The sequence below is a fragment of the Mya arenaria genome, chromosome 8 (genome assembly GCF_026914265.1).
Source record: "Mya arenaria isolate MELC-2E11 chromosome 8, ASM2691426v1".
Lineage (NCBI taxonomy): Eukaryota > Metazoa > Mollusca > Bivalvia > Myida > Myidae > Mya > Mya arenaria.
Genome location: NC_069129.1, coordinates 10,701,241 through 10,718,990, shown reverse-complemented (window position 1 = coordinate 10,718,990; position 17,750 = coordinate 10,701,241). Strand labels below are relative to the sequence as shown.

The window sequence follows — 17,750 nt, the reverse complement described above, 5'->3', positions numbered from 1 at the left end:
ACACATACACTCACCACTAGAGGAATGATGCCACTAGCAACATCACACATACACTCACCACTAGAGGAATAATGCCACTAGCAACATCACACATACACTCACTACTAGAGGAATGATGCCACTAGCAACATCACACATACACTCACTTCTAGAGGAATGATGCCACTAGCAACATCACACATACACTTACTACTAGAGGAATGATGCCACTAGCGACATCACACATACACTCACTACTAGAGGAATGATGCCACTAGCAACATCACACATACACTCACTTCTAGAGGATTTATGCCACTAGCAACATCACACATACACTCACTTCTAGAGGAATGATGCCAATAGCAACATCACACATACACTCACTACTAGAGGAATGATGCCACTAGCGACATCACACATAAACTCAATACTAGAGGAATGATGCCACTAGCAACATCACACATACACTCACTTCTAGAGGAATGATGCCAATAGCGACATCACACATACACTCACTTCTAGAGGAATGATGCCACTAGCGACATCACACATACACTCACTTCTAGAGGAATGATGCCACTAGCAACATCACACATACACTCACTTCTAGAGGAATGATGCCACTAGCGACATCACACATACACTCACTTCTAGAGGAATGATGCCACTAGCGACATCACACATACACTCACTTCTAGAGGAATGATGCCACTAGCAACATCACACATACACTCACTTCTAGAGGAATGATGCCACTAGCAACATCACACATACACTCACTACTAGAGGAATGATGCCACTAGCAACATCACACATACACTCACTACTAGAGGAAGGATGCCACTAGCAACCTCACACATACACTCACTACTGAGGAATGATGCCACTAGCGACATCACACATACACTCACTTCTAGAGGAATGATGCCACTAGCGACATCACACATACACTCACTTCTAGAGGAATGATGCCACTAGCAACATCACACATACACTCACTTCTAGAGGAATGATGCCACTAGCAACATCACACATACACTCACTACTAGAGGAATGATGCCACTAGCAACATCACACATACACTCACTACTAGAGGAATGATGCCACTAGCATCATCACACATACACTCACTACTAGAGGAATAATGCCACTAGCAACATCACACATACACTCACTACTAGAGGAATGATGCCACTAGCAACATCACACATACAACCACTACTAGAGGAAAGATGCCACTAGCAACATCACACATACACTCACTACTAGAGGAATGATGCCACTAGCAACATCACACATACACTCACTACTAGAGACTACTAGAGGAATGATGCCACTAGCGACATCACACATACACTCACTACTAGAGGAATGATGCCACTAGCGACATCACACATACACTCACTACTAGAGGAATGATGCCACTAGCAACATCACACATACACTCACTTCTAGAGGAATGATGCCACTAGCAACATCACACATACACTCACTACTAGAGGAATGATGCCACTAGCGACATCACACATACACTCACTACTAGAGGAATGATGCCACTAGCGACATCACACATACACTCACTTCTAGAGGAATGATGCCACTAGCGACATCACACATACACTCACTTCTAGAGGAATGATGCAACTAGCGACATCACACATACACTCACTTCTAGAGGAATGATGCCACTAGCGACATCACACATACACTCACTACTAGAGGAATGATGCCACTAGCGACATCACACATACACTCACTTCTAGAGGAATGATGCCACTAGCGACATCACACATACACTCACTTCTAGAGGAATGATGCCACTAGCGACATCACACATACACTCACTTCTAGAGGAATTATGCCACTAGCAACATCACACATACACTCACTACTAGAGGAATGATGCCACTAGCAACATCACACATACTCTCACTTCTAGAGGAATGATGCCACTAGCAACATCACACATACACTCACTTCTAGAGGAATGATGCCACTAGCAACATCACACATACACTCACTTCTAGAGGAATGATGCCAATAGCGACAGCACACATACACTCACTTCTAGAGGAATGATGCCAATAGCGACAGCACACATACACTCACTTCTAGAGGAATGATGCCACTAGCAACATCACACATACACTCACTTCTAGAGGAATGATGCCAGTAGCTACAGCACACATAAACTCACTACTAAAGCCACGATGCCACTAGTGACAGTGCACATTAAATTTAAAAACCTTATCATGCCGCAGCGGTAGTACTCTAGACATACCCTTGAAGTATGATTCCACCATCGACAGTACTTATAGGCATACTGTTTAAAAGCATGATGTCAACAACGACAGTATTGATAGGCATATCATTAGAAGCAGGATGCCACCAGCGACAGTAGATATAGACATACCATCAGAAGAGCGATGCCGTCATCGACAGTTCATATAGACACGCCATTAGAAAAATGGGGCCGTCTACGACAGGATACATTAACTCATTACCAGAGACATGATGCCACCTGCGACAGAATATACAGACAAACCATAAGAAGCTTGATACCGATTACGCATGATGTCACAAGCGACAGTGCATATAGACATACCATTTGAAGCTTGGTGCTACTAGCGGCAGTTCAAATAGACATTTATTAGAAACATGATGCAACAGCGAATGTACATATAGACATATCATTATAAGCATGATGCCACAAGCGAAAGTACATATTATAGGCGTACTATTAGACGCATGGTGCCACCAGCGACAGTACATATAGACATATCATTATAAGCATGATGCCACAAGCGAAAGTACATATTATAGGCGTACTATAAGACGCATGGTGCCACCAGCGACAGTACATATAGACATATCATTAGAAGCATGATGCCACAAGCGGAAGTACATATTATAGGCGTACCATCAGACGCATGGTGCCAGTACATATAGACATATCTTTAGAAGCATGATGCCACAAGCGAAAGTACATAATATAGGCGTACCATCAGACGCATGTTGCCACCAGCGACAGTACATATAGACATATCATTAGAAGCATGATGCCACAAGCGAAAGTACATATTATAGGCGTACCATCAGACGCATGGTGCCAGTACATATAGACATATCTTTAGAAGCATGATGCCACAAGCGAAAGTACATATTATAGGCGTACTATTAGACGTATGTTGCCACCAGCGACAGTACATATAGACATATCATTAGAAGCATGATGCCACAAGCGAAAGTACATATTATAGGCGTACCATCAGACGCATGGTGCCAGTACATATAGACATATCTTTAGAAGTATGATGCCACAAGCGAAAGTACATATTATAGGCGTACCATCAGACGCATGGTGCCAGTACATATAGACATATCTTTAGAAGCATGATGCCACAAGCGAAAGTACATATTATAGGCGTACCATCAGACGCATGTTGCCACCATCGACAGTACATATAGACATATCATTAGAAGCTTTATGCCACCAGCGGAAGTACATATTATAGGCGTACCATCAGACGCGTGGTGCCACCAGCGACAGTACATATAGACATATCATTAGAAGCATGATGCCACAAGCGAAAGTACATATTATAGGCGTACCATCAGACGCATGGTGCCAGTACATATAGACATATCTTTAGAAGCATGATGCCACAAGCGAAAGTACATAATATAGGCGTACCATCAGACGCATGTTGCCACCAGCGACAGTACATATAGACATATCTTTAGAAGCATGATGCCACAAGCGAAAGTACATAATATAGGCGTACCATCAGACGCATGTTGCCTCCAGCGACAGTACATATAGACATATCATTAGAAGCATGATGCCACAAGCGGAAGTACATATTATAGGCGTACCATCAGACGCATGGTGCCACCAGCGAATGTACATATAGAAATATCATTAGAAGCATGATGCCACAAGCGAAAGTACATATTATAGGCGTACCATCAGACGCATGGTGCCACCAGCGACAGTTCATATAGACATATCATTAGAAGCATGATGCCACAAGCGAAAGTACATATTATAGGCGTACCATCAGACGCATGTTGCCACCATCGACAGTACATATAGACATATCATTAGAAGCATGATGCCACAAGCGAAAGTACATATTATAGGCGTACCATCAGACGCATGGTGCCACCAGCGACAGTACATATAGACATATCATTAGAAGCATGATGCCACAAGCGAAAGTACATATTATAGGCGTACCATCAGACGCGTGGTGCCACCAGCGACAGTTCATATAGACATATCATTAGAAGCATGATGCCACAAGCGAAAGTACATATTATAGGCGTACCATCAGACGCGTGGTGCCACCAGCGACAGTACATAGAGACATATCATTAGAAGCATGATGCCACAAGCGAAAGTACATATTATAGGCGTACCATCAGACGCGTGGTGCCACCAGCGACAGTACATATAGACATATCATTAGAAGCATGATGCCACAAGCGAAAGTACATATTATAGGCGTACCATCAGACGCGTGGTGCCACCAGCGACAGTACATAGAGACATATCATTAGAAGCATGATGCCACCAGCGGAAGTACATATTATAGGCGTACCATCAGACGCGTGGTGCCACCAGCGACAGTACATATAGACATATCATTAGAAGCATGATGCCACAAGCGAAAGTACATATTATAGGCGTACCATCAGACGCGTGGTGCCACCAGCGACAGTACATAGAGACATATCATTAGAAGCATGATGCCACAAGCGAAAGTACATATTGTAGGCGTACCATCAGACGCATGGTGCCACCAGCGACAGTACATATAGACATATCATTAGAAGCTTTATGCCACCAGCGGAAGTACATATTGTAGGCGTACCATCAGACGCATGGTGCCACCAGCGACAGTACATATAGACATATCATTAGAAGCTTTATGCCACCAGCGGAAGTACATATTATAGGCGTACCATCAGACGCGTGTTGCCTCCAGCGACAGTACATATTGACATATCATTAGAAGCTTTATGCCACCAGCGGAAGTACATATTATAGGCGTACCATCAGACGCATGGTGCCACCAGCGACAGTACATATAGACATATCATTAGAAGCTTTATTCCACAAGCGGAAGTACATATTATAGACGTACCATAAGAAGTATCATGCCACCAGCGACAGTACATATAGACATTTCAATAGAAGCACGATGCCACCAGTGACGGTGCACATACGTTTATATCTTAAAGCGTGTTATCATTAGTGAGAATGCATAGTTATGTATTGTGACTGGGGTCATAAGACTCATAACCTTGCATCCGTATGTATGCACCATCACATATATCAAATATAACATAGTGTCCATATATCATCAAATACTATCGACTACTCAGAAGATAAGTGTGCGTTTGCAGTTAACTACCAAACAGCCGAACAGCCGCAATTTCAACAAGAACACAGTTATAACCTTCATAAATTGAGGGAACAAATTTAGTTAAAAGACATACCGCTAGGAGCAGGATGCCACTGGCGACTGTACACATAATGACGGAGTATCCGGTCCAGCCTGGAAAGCTTGCCTCCACATAGATGGACGCCGCCAGCACCAGCCCCGCTAGAGGTGATAACACAAATCCATGATTTATAAAATGCTATATAAAATTTGAAAAGAAAGATGTGAATTATTTATGTTGAGGGTTCTTATATTCAAATATTGCACGAAAACAACCCATAAACAATGTTATAACCATGGAAACCAGAATAAATCGCTAAAGCTCTTGCATGAGACATGTGTATGAATTTGGTCAGACATTGAAAATTCTGACCATTTGTTTGGCATTAACATACCAGCGGCGGGATAAAGAATGCTAACGGCGATTGAGAGGAAAGACATGAAGACCTCGCTCCGGTGAAGCGGAACCAATATGGCCGCCAAAATAAGACCTGATAGGACGTAGAGCGTAACTATTCCGGAAGTTGTCAGAATGAAGGCAAGGTTAAGGACAGGACCTGTAAATATAGGGAAAGGCTCGTGTACAATATGTACGTTTAATGTACACAACACATTGTGCATTAGTCATAGCTTTATCATAGACAATGGTATGTTACCCGGTTTGTAGCCCGGATGTAAGCAACGTGCGCTCTTAGATCCGCGGATCTGTAGGATGTTTTGTTAGATGTTTCAACTTTGATACTCCCTAGGGTTGACATGCCTTTGATATGTGTTAATTCATACCGTAAGACGTTGTCAAACAACGTATATATGTTTTATGAAAATAAATTGAAAACAACTCATTTAATATACATATTATCACAAGATTAGAGAGATGGCTGAAACCTTATCATTTAAACCCTCTCCTTTGCTACTGTTGCGGATCATGCTACCAAGGTATCTATATTCATTCTTATGATTTAAGACATTACACTTCTTATTACAGATGTCGCGATGATCGAATATAATCGATTAATCGGCGAAGGGCAATGGTCATGCGCGATAATCGATAACGGTCAACAATCGATTGTATAAACATTTAATCATATGTTTTATAGTTTTCTTTAAATAAAATATAACAGTTTACTCATATTTTATCATGAGTTTAGTGATGAATTTTCTAAACACATTTTCTTAATTAAATGAAGTAATTTATCAAAATCACATAGAAAATGTTGAAATACAAATGTTAACCATTGTCAAAATATCACTTTAATTTTTAGTAACTTAGTACGAGCATATTATAAATTTTGTGATTCTATCATCGGTTTGATTTGCTTAATGTCCGATAACCTTACCATAATGGTAGTTGTAGCGAAGAGAATTCCAAGCATCCCAGTCGCAAATATATGTAATTGGCCCCATACTGTAACAATTTCCCAACCAGTATGGCTGGTCTACGATAATCCATACCGGAGTGATGTACCCAACGGTCAATAAAACTAGACCCACTAGATGTAAGGTAAGCAATAGTCCGGCTCTCAGAGAAATAGTTCGGGAATAAAACGTCCTTGTATTACCCATAATGTCTTAATTGTTATCTTTAATCTCTTTAATCACTTGTTAAGCTGTATGTCCAAAAAGAAAATGTTGAGATTCCCTTTCATAAAATGGTTATCTTTCATGCAACCGCTGAAAAACAAACATAATATTTGTTAAATTTGATGTGTATAAATATTCATTGATCGACTGTTATCAGCTTGTTTTGGTATTCGATTTTGGTTAAAAACTATGAAAGCTGATTTCTACCATTTCGTGTTATCACCTTTTTGTGGCGAAAATGCGGAAACGCGCCACATAGCGGTACGTAATGCGGAAACGCGTCACATAGCGTTACGTAATGCGAAAACGAGCCACAGACCGGGGAGAAAATGGCCAAACTGCAACATGGCGGCGCGAAAATACGAAAGCACTCGAAGCGGTGCGAAAATACGAAAGCACTAATAGCGGCGCGAAAATACGTCGAGAAGTGAAGTGGCGAAATGCATAGTGTGCGTGTGGGGCTTTTTGTCGAGGGTGGAGGATAGGGTTGTGTGTGTGGAGGGGGTATGTAGAGTCGATTTGTCAGATCTTCGCCTTCAGTTTTCGCCGGTTGTCACATATTCGTGTTTTTGCATTTCCGGTGATTAACACGAAATGGCAGAAATAAACCACCATATTAAACTGAATGATAATGTGGTTGTTTGAATGATATATACACTTTTTTGATTGCAGCACATACCGGGTCCAAAGGTTAGATCCTTATTCTATTTGAGAGCTTTTATCAGTTGTTTGTCAGGTTTAACTCGAGTGTACATTACTGGCTCGACCCTCGTTTCGCGAAAATCCCATACACTTAAAGTCTTTTAACTATAAAAAGGAAACATATGGAAATAACATAAATTTATTTCATGAAAAATTGCCAATTTCCAGTTAAAAATAATAGTAAACGTACATTACAGCTAGTTTCTGCATACATCACATAACGCAAAACGGTAGAAAACAGGAAATTATATTTTTATATAATTTATCAAATAATTTCTGTTTAGGCCATTTTGCTTTCCCATACAAATAAAAATGAAAATAAAACAACTATACACTTTATTATGCTAGTGTAAACTGATCATTTGTTGAACATTTCAAAACACATAGATGGTTGTCTGGTTGTCAGGATTGAATTAAAGCGTTTAAAGTACGGTTAAAGTAAAAAAAGAAAAATATCGATTTTCTCGATGCGACGTTGCGTATCACTATACATTTCAAGACGTTTTAATACTCCTTCAGTATGTTCGTTTACAGACAACGCTCCAATAACGTCTTGTTTGGGACTCAACATCCAACTATGTTACCCAACACATTTACCTTCAAAATGCTATCCAGATGGGCATGTAGAACACGTTCCAGTAAAACAAGTTGAAGTACTAACCAAAATTGAAATCCCGCTTCACGATGGCTACAATTTCTCCATGACATAGATGGTAGATTATCCCAACGCTGTAGCACCAATGGTCTCGAATCCATGTATACTCGTATGAGATATTCACATAGTGTCTCTCGATGTAAGGCAAGTCCAGGATTACCCACACTGGGGTAAAGTAACCGACAGTTAGGAGTACAAGACTTAAAACATGTAAAGAAGCAAGAATTCCAGCCCTGTATGGGCGAATTTTTAAGAAAAATGATTCACTGGACATTATTTAAACGTTTTTAGCGTCTTTTTTTTTAAACTTGAACTCACTAAAATGGGTCTTGGAATTCCACTCATATGATTTTCACAGAATGTGCTTCAAAGCCAACAATTAAACGTTTTACGAAAGCTGATCTGTGAATTTCTATTAATGATATGTACATTTCTCAGAATGTCATTATATTCCAATATTCTATGTTTCCAGATGGAGTACAAGAGCACTGATTTGGCTTATTTAGCGCATCCTTTAGAAGTGTATGTAACACAACATTTCTGATATCCGCAATCGCAGTTGCTAATGTATATGATCTTTCTTAAAATGCTTAAAAAAGTCGTGTTTTGTCTTTCCATACAGTACGGGTAAATACTGGACGTATAAAAACCCAACTAACATGTGCAAACAAAGTTTATCTTGGACTACGTATTAAATTATTGTTATTTGGGAATATTAATTGAGATCTTGTGTTCGTCCTCATGTTTGCGTTGGGGATGTTTTATCAGGTTGGAACAGGCGAGCATATGAATGAGCTTATCTATTTTCTGTTTAAACACCAACTTAAAAAGATTACTTTTATCTTATCTTGACACATACTCCTATATTTTAAACATTTTTCTTTCAACTTTGAGGTATTTTATCACTATGTCCTAGCACCATAAATAATACTAAATTATTAACAATAACTTACATAGTGACATAGTAAAGAAAAACAATGTCATCGATTTCCATTTACCTTAATTGACGATGATGATGGCGACGACAATGACGAAAACGATGACAACGAGAGGAATGAGGTTTAATTGAAGAGAGGTTATCACTGTAACACTTCTCAACCAGAAGGAACTCTGTTTGTGTCCCTTGTGTCGTTTCAGGCTGTATTACCACTTAAACTTGTGTCTCAAGAAACTAAATTAAAATACGGTGAAGAAGTTTACCTCTGTAATTTGATCGCTGTCTCAATTGTTCGTTCTTTATCTAGATACAAGTCAAAAAACTTTGGAGAAAAAAACACTTCGTGTCAAAGGCTTATGTTGATATTATTCCGTTCAGAAATCTATAAATCTAATACTTATTCAATTGCTAATTAAACCTGAATGTTTTGTGTGTGTATGTGTGTGCGTGCGTGCGTGCGTGCGTGCGTGCGTGCGTGCGTGTGTGTGTTTATTATGTGTTTATTATAAAACATTTAAAGAAGTAGAACTGAACATAGCCAATACTTAAGCATGCATTCAGTTACATAAAGTAATATTACTATGTAAAGCATAATGCAACATTTATGCAACACATGCGATTTTAGTTAAAGACACTTTTCATTAGGCATTTCTTTTCACGGGTTAACAAAAAACATTGCCGAAAATATCAGATAAACACTTTTAAGGTTTTGTTAATGGACTGCTAGTGTTCAAACAATCTTCATTAAGCGGTGTATTGTTTCAAACGAGTATCAAATTGCGTTTCGATCCTTAAGAAAATCAACTTTCTTTCTCAAAGTATTTCTTAATCGTAAACTGTGTCTAAACCCGTTTTAAAATTCGCATTGCTACGGACTGGACATTTCCGCGCTCATGTAAGTTCATATTAGGTTAAATTATCGTTAACATTTATAACGCTTTGACATCATTCGAACTTTACCTTTTAAAATATACAGTGAAATTGGTAATGGAAGATTATTATAATAGCAAATTTAAAACATGGTAAAAGAGATATTGTTTTCCATTTGACAGAATGACCGCAAAGCTTTGCTCTATTGCTAAGCTTAGCACGTGCAAAGAACACCCAACCGAGGCTCTTCGTTTCTACTGCACTTTCCATAATGACGTCATATGCAGTCTTTGCGCAATCAAACGCCATAAGCTTTGTCAGGACACGCTTACATTTCATGAAGCAATTGAGAGATTTGAACGTGAGCATCAAAACCTGTTTAAAGCACTGGACAACCAAGCACAAGCTATCGAAAAGGCCATTGAAGAGAAGCAAGAAGCGTTTGATTTGTTGAACCAAAATACTGATATGGCGATCGACCAGATTAAACGATTATGTGATAAGCTACATGCTATCATTGATGAAAAGAAATCTACCGTTGTCGCAGCGACTAATGAAGAGACATATTCATTAAGAAAAGAACTGTCAAATGATCTGGTTTTTCTGAATAAGATGTTGGCAACGATGAACAAGGTGAAGGACAGGGCCCAGAATGCATTCCAAAACAAACCACATGTGAAGACCATCAAAACTATGATAAAGGTACAAAACACTTACTGTGACATAGAGAAATCTTCCAAAATCGTCCTTGACCATCCTACAGAGTACATTTATTTTGAGCAATCAAATGAACTGGAGGAGTTTCTTGTAAGCCTCCAGTCCATTGGAAAAGTATCGAGGACAGGGGTGCGTACAAATTTAAATGGTGACATTAATACAAACTCCCAGAACGAACGAGAAGAAGTGCTAGGAGCCGTTGGAGGTACAGACATAACTATTGACGAACAAACGTTTCAAAGTATTTACATTGAAAACCTTGCGTCTATTCTAGAGAGTTCTTCGTCGACAGACATCGAGTCAGAAGATTCCGACGATGTGTTCAATCTAAGCGGGAAGCACACGGAATCATTTAAGAATACTCTGCCAAGAAGTGAAGATATAACTGATAATCAGCAGCTCGATCTCATTGACTTTGCAGATGAAAACGATCGTGATGTCCATACCAATGGTGTTGATGACAATGATGAGGATTCTTATGATAGTTTAGAGGAGTCTAAAGAGGACATGACTTTTAAAAGTGAGCTTGTTGTAAATATTACCACCGAAAATGGGGAGATAATCATCAACAATTTAGACAATATTGTAACAAATCTAACAGTTACAAAGCTTGAAGGGAACGAGGTGGACGATAACGAAGAAATCTGGAATTTCAATGATGAAAATGTACAGCAAGAAAATGAAAATAAATCCAGAAGAGATAACCAGCAATGGAATGGTATGGCTACAGTAGGTTTGCATGTTAACGAAGATCACAACCCGAACGAATTTGACCAACATAATGACACAGAAAGAGATACTTTCACAAAAATAGGGGACCAAGCAACTGATCATGTCGCGGATAATCAAGCAACTGATAAAAGCAAACAAACACTACCCGCCAATGACGGAGGACGTGAACAAGAAAAAGAGGCAAACATAGCCAGCTTGACAAATGTTGCATTTCCTGACAACGATATCAATGTCAAAAAAGTAACTGATGGCATTCACGTTTTAGCCGGAGCATCAACACAGAGCGACAATTATCCTAAAAAGACATCTGATAAAGTCAACGATGGAACTCCACTAGAGGACACTGAAAAACAGCCTCTTGATGATGATACACGTGCAAAAGATTCAAACTGTGAACAACATACATATAACAAATCTGATAAACAAAAGATGATCGGTGAATCCAGTGTACATGAATCAAATGCTGAAACAATGCATGATATGAAGGATGTTGCTGGTAGATGCGATTACTTACTTTTTCAGACACTGGATCATGCACGTCCCTGCTGGATCTATGGAATTGAGTTCTTACGCGAGGACCGTATTGTTATATCGGATGTGGCACATGATTCTGTTCAGCTGTTCGATACTGAGGGGAATTTTAAATGCGAAGAAACGGTCTCGTTTACACCATGGGACGTTACACGTATTGACGACAACACAGTTGGTATTTGTAGTGGCGTGAAGGGTCAAGTTACTATCTACAATGTGACTGATAGCGGTTTCATTGTTTTGTCTACTATTGATGTCGGTAGCGACTGCAACAGCCTTGCGTATGATGGTGGTAGATTTGTGATCGGCTCTCGACAAGGCTGTATTCTTGTAAAGCCAGATGGAAGTGATGTTATTAAGTTTGACACACACTCCGTGGCGGACACAAAACTAAGAAGGTCTGATTTTATTACAGTGGACAATAAGACTGGAAATATTTTCATGGTGAACTCTTGGTCATGCAGGATTACTGCTTTGACAAATGAAGGGCATTTGCTGTGGGAAAAATCTACTGAAGGCGTGTTTCCGCGAGGTATTGTGATCAAAGACAGCAAGCTGTTCGTAAGTTGTAAAAGTCTAAACGTTATCAATGTCTTCGATCCGACTGATGGCAGTCATATTGATGACGTCATATCCGATCAGCTAGACTTCCCGTATGGCATTACACATCATATGACGAAAAATATGTTGGCGATTACAAAGTGGGAAGAGAAAATGACAGCAGATGAAACAAGAACTATACTAGTGTTGCCATACTGTTAACTAAAACCATCTTAATCATCATGATACATAAGTCATGCCAATTTAGTGGATATCCTTGTTTTCTTGTATAAATGCATATGTTTGTTTACTGCTACACACTGAACAAAGCTATATTACTTTTAAAGGGACTCGCTCATGTTTTGGCACAAACAATGAGTTCCGCCCAAAGGACTAGTCTATAAGATGACGGATATCTAGCCTTTACTGAATACATTTGTAGCATTAAATATTACTATGTTCGTGCTGATTTCGAATAATGTTATGTATGTTTCCTTGCATAAATGAATTATGTCTTAACTAAAACGTACAAGGTTGTTGTATATAAAGTGTGATTGGTTCTTGTTCCTTTTATTTTTATGCTACACAAAGCAAGCTGACTTTTTATTAGGCTTGCCAACAAAAGTTTGAACTAATAAGCGTGAAAGCGGATTCCTAATTTCCTATACGGACTTGCGAATAAATGAAATATCCTTCCCCACCTCTCGAGACTGAAAATAGACCTGACCCTACATTTGTTGAAACAATTAAGCCGTGTTTTCCCGCTAATCGATGTATAAAGAAAACTAATGAATTAAGTGAAATAGGAAAGACGCATCATGGCAATATTGAAATGCTTTCTGGGACATTATTGGCCGGTTATGAAGGAAATAAGCTCTTTCCGTTCAACTTTATTAGATTCTGTGACAGAGTTTGTGGCTGGGCAAGGGGCTTAATGAAATTGAAGGCGGATTAAGTGGAAAGTTTAATAAAATGTCGATTAAGGCCTTCATGGGATTTTGGTCACACTGACAATGACTGTGATCATAACTTGAATATGAATATTGCTTTCATTGGACCGATTGTTCAGAACGTTCTTAAAGTTTACAACGTGATAAACCACATCGTTGTTAACTTGTCAATGTAAAATAGTTGATGATATGCTCACATATTTAAATATAAAAAGGTACAGCTGAGACAGTTGTCACAAATCTTGTTAGAAATACGGCATATTACATGTGTGTCCAATAACCTTCCAGAGCAGTAACGATTTGAAAGTTATCAACGAGGAAGTTTACAATGCTGTTAACTTTAACAAACTTCTGAACGTTCGGACATTCGGACATTCGGATTGTGTCTTGAATTATGGCCACTGGTTTTAGGCTGCTGATTTTCCCTAGGTTTGTGTTCAATGGCAAAAGGTTCCTAAAAAGAACACACTAATCATTATATGCGATAACAAAATTTACCAGAAAATGAATGAATCAATCAGTGAATGAAAACGAGTAGAAGGGAAAATACGAGGATCCAGTGTTTCTTGCCAATTGTTTTATTTATGGGGGCATACTACTGTTCTCTTCCTTATGTTTAAAATATTTCTTATCGCTATGAAGGTGAGAACATGCAAAAGCCGTTTGTCGAAGGACCTTTTAAGTTAAACGTCCTCTAAAACGGCGACATCGAAACGATTAGCCCGCTGCAATGGAAAAGCGAATACAACACGTTTTATTTATTTTCATTTTGTTAAAAGGGTGCAATTTATAAATATCATATAAACGAATTAATATCAGTTTCGTTAACAGCAAACAATATATCCGCGCGACATTCAGGATCATCTCGCTGAAATCGCGAATTACCGCGATATGCAACACGTGACCGGTGTTTTAATGATAGTTTCACAAGGAGAAAAATCCCCTTTATTCCAATTGCACATCTCTTTTTGGATGATACTGATCATTATTGGCTTGACAACTGTAATTGACGATTAAGACTGATAAATTGAGAATTATCGTAAAATAAAAGTTTTATTTAGAAGAATTCCTTACACGCTATTCATATGTTGCACTTTTAAATGTAGCTACGATTCGTCATTGGTTCAAAGTATAGACAGAAATATAAAAACACACACACACGCGTCTTATAAAGGTTTATTGTCTTGAACTTGCGAATTGCAGCTGTTTTGTAAACATGCAGGCACCAACCAAACCTTCTCGCCATCACAATGCCCACATCATTTAATTCCTCCCCAACCACCACCACCACCACCACCACCACCACCTATTTACAGACACCAACTTACAAAGGTCATAGTGACATCGCACCCGATCTATTAAACTTCATTGGGCCGTGTAACACTCTAATTACAATTGTTTATGCACAAGTCAATTGTAACCACGCCCCCCCCCCCAGGTCCGGGGGTATACCGGGGATGGCCGGGGAAATGGGCCGTGTTTTTACCTTTCAGGTGGCCCCGCAGTGCCGGGTGAATACGGTGGTTTTGTCTTAGCGCAAAATATAGCGGGGAATGGGCCTTACCTAGAGCCCCTGGGTGCGGGGTCATTTGGCGGGGATTTTACCATCAGTTCGTCCCTTTCATCACACAAGTTGTTAAGCTTATTTTTTCTCTCTTTGACTTCTTTTATTTGTCCCGTTATAGGGGCCGTGGGGTCGGGGCCATCCACATGGGCCCTTACAACATTCATGTTATAGTTAGACGAAATTAAGCAATTTTTTAATGATGAAGAAGGAGCGGAGCGAGTGTTTCAAACAAGGCCTTCTTAATCATTAACATACTTCTTCATGTCATCTAACTGACTTAGAATACAACCTCATTGGCTGACACATTGTCAATGACGCTGGGAATGTATATTGAATGAGTGGCAGTAGTAATATAATGCACATGCAATTATCAAGTTATCATAAGCGTTTACAAAACAACAATTTTAACAGCAGTGGACAGCACTATTTAGATTTTTTACATTAAGCTGTATATGTTGAATAGTTCTAAAATAAATATTTGCAGAATAACCGACACTATCGCAAATGCGTATTATATCTGAAAAATAATATACCTCGAAACTAATGAGGTTACTCATAGCAACAAATAAAATGTAATTATTATTGAATTTTAATTATTGAGTGAAAACAATGTTTAACATATTGTATTCGTATATGTCGAATTTGCCTCTTAAACTTCTGATTTTTATTGTCAAAAATATTGAATTGAAATGATTTAGTCTTGTGCATAGGAAAATAATTTGGACAAATTCCGTAAAACTGTCATACTGTAACTAATTTGGCATTCACCAAAACTACAAAAAAGAAATAATTCAATTAGCGTTTTTTGTCTGTTTTTACTTCTTTGAACGTGAGACAATTTAAATTTTCCCACGGCAACATTATGACGGAAGCACCTAGGATATTTCACGGTCCTGATTACAAATATACGGGCCACGCGTTCAGCTGATACGCCCCGTGCATGCTTTGATATCAGAAATATCCTATTAACCGGACTCTGTTTCTCGTGCTGAACCCCGATGCGTGTACCGCGCACACTGCTTGTGATAATAATGCCTGACTTGCGCCGCAAAATGTAAACCTAACTTACACACGTGTCATTAAAAAGCTTCCAGTGCGCACGTGAAAATGGAGACAATTCATAGAGGAACTTGGCGAATGTTCACTTAACCAGGAATCGATGGCTTATATCGATACCTTTGTCCGTGTATTGATGTACCCGGGTTGGGAATTTTTACTTTCATATTTTCCCAGGGTCTTCGTTTGAATATCGTAAAGAAGGGGTTTAACGCCGGTTCTCAATCAGAACAATCACCACACACGACAAGTGTTTGCAGATTATTGAGCCTAGTTTTGATTCCGTTCAAAATAGTCAATTCATTTGAAAGTATCCAATAGCCGAGTTGAATATCTCAGAAAAGAAAAAAAATGAAATTCGATATAAGGCATTTAAAATCATATACATGTTCTACGATCATCATTTCCAGAATATTTGTAATGTTTGTTGATGTTTATATTTTTGTTAGGATTATAATAAACGTCCCGTTTCATCCAATTTCAATACACTTATTTCAGATGAACTATTAACGACTAACACAATTGTAAAAACAAGATACAAAATCTTGTAAACGAGATACTGGTTGATACAAGTAAAGGTAAAATGAACTACTGAGTCTTAGTGAAAGAAATACTTATACAAGTCATATCAATAAGATTCTGAGTCTTGGTGAACGAAATTCTTGTGCAAGTCATATCAATAAGATTCTGAGTCTTGGTGAACGAAATTCTTGTGCAAGTCATATCAATAAGATGCTGAGTCTTAGTGAACGAAATTCTTGTACAAGTCATATCAATAAGATTCTGAGTCTTGGTGAACGAAATTCTTGTGCAAGTCATATCAATAAGATTCTGAGTCTTGCTGAACGAAATTCTTGTGCAAGTCATATCAATAAGATTCTGAGTCTTAGTGAACGAAATTCTTATACAAGTCATATCAATAAGATGCTGAGTCTTAGTGAACGAAATTCTTGTACAAGTCATATCAATAAGATTCTGAGTCTTGGTGAACGAAATTCTTGTGCAAGTCATATCAATAAGATTCTGAGTCTTAGTGAACGAAATTCTTATACAAGTCATATCAATAAGATGCTGAGTCTTAGTGAACGAAATTCTTGTGCAAGTCATATCAATAAGATTCTGAGTCTTAGTGAACGAAATTCTTGTGCAAGTCATATCAATAAGATTCTGAGTCTTGGTGAACGAAATTCTTATACAAGTCATATCAATAAGATGCTGAGTCTTAGTGAACGAAATTCTTATACAAGTCATATCAATAAGATGCTGAGTCTTGGTGAACGAAATTCTTGTGCAAGTCATATCAATAAGATTCTGAGTCTTGCTGAACGAAATTCTTATACAAGTCATATCAATAAGATGCTGAGTCTTAGTGAACGAACTTCTTATACAAGTCATATCAATAAGATTCTGAGTCTTAGTGAACGAACTTCTTATACAAGTCATATCAATAAGATTCTGAGTCTTGGTGAACGAACTTCTT

The 17,750-nt window shown here is 38.6% G+C and overlaps 2 protein-coding genes across 2 annotated transcripts in view; one reads left to right on the top strand and one right to left on the bottom strand.

Annotated features, from left to right (window-relative positions):
* Nucleotides 1–6,986, bottom strand: part of LOC128243672 (uncharacterized) — a 36,920-nt gene extending 29,934 nt beyond the window's left edge. The window contains exons 1-3 of the mRNA XM_052961561.1: nucleotides 6,770–6,986; nucleotides 5,828–5,989; nucleotides 5,488–5,594 (exon numbers count right to left, since the gene is read on the bottom strand). Coding sequence (XP_052817521.1) covers nucleotides 5,488–5,594; nucleotides 5,828–5,989; nucleotides 6,770–6,836 — 336 coding nt within the window. The 5' untranslated portion in view covers nucleotides 6,837–6,986. The remainder of the gene's footprint in view (nucleotides 1–5,487; nucleotides 5,595–5,827; nucleotides 5,990–6,769) is intronic.
* A 3,145-nt stretch (nucleotides 6,987–10,131) lies between these two features.
* Nucleotides 10,132–12,997, top strand: LOC128243669 (uncharacterized). Its single transcript, XM_052961559.1, has 2 exons — nucleotides 10,132–10,202; nucleotides 10,360–12,997. The coding sequence occupies exon 2, from the start codon at nucleotides 10,361–10,363 to the stop codon at nucleotides 12,917–12,919; it is 2,559 nt and encodes an 852-aa protein (XP_052817519.1). The 5' UTR covers nucleotides 10,132–10,202; nucleotide 10,360; the 3' UTR covers nucleotides 12,920–12,997.
* Nucleotides 12,998–17,750: the final 4,753 nt, after the last annotated feature.

Excerpts from the sequence above, each read along its gene's own strand:
- LOC128243669 (XM_052961559.1), top strand. The coding sequence starts at position 10,361 with ATGACCGCAAAGCTTTGCTCTATTGCTAAGCTTAGCACGTGCAAAGAA.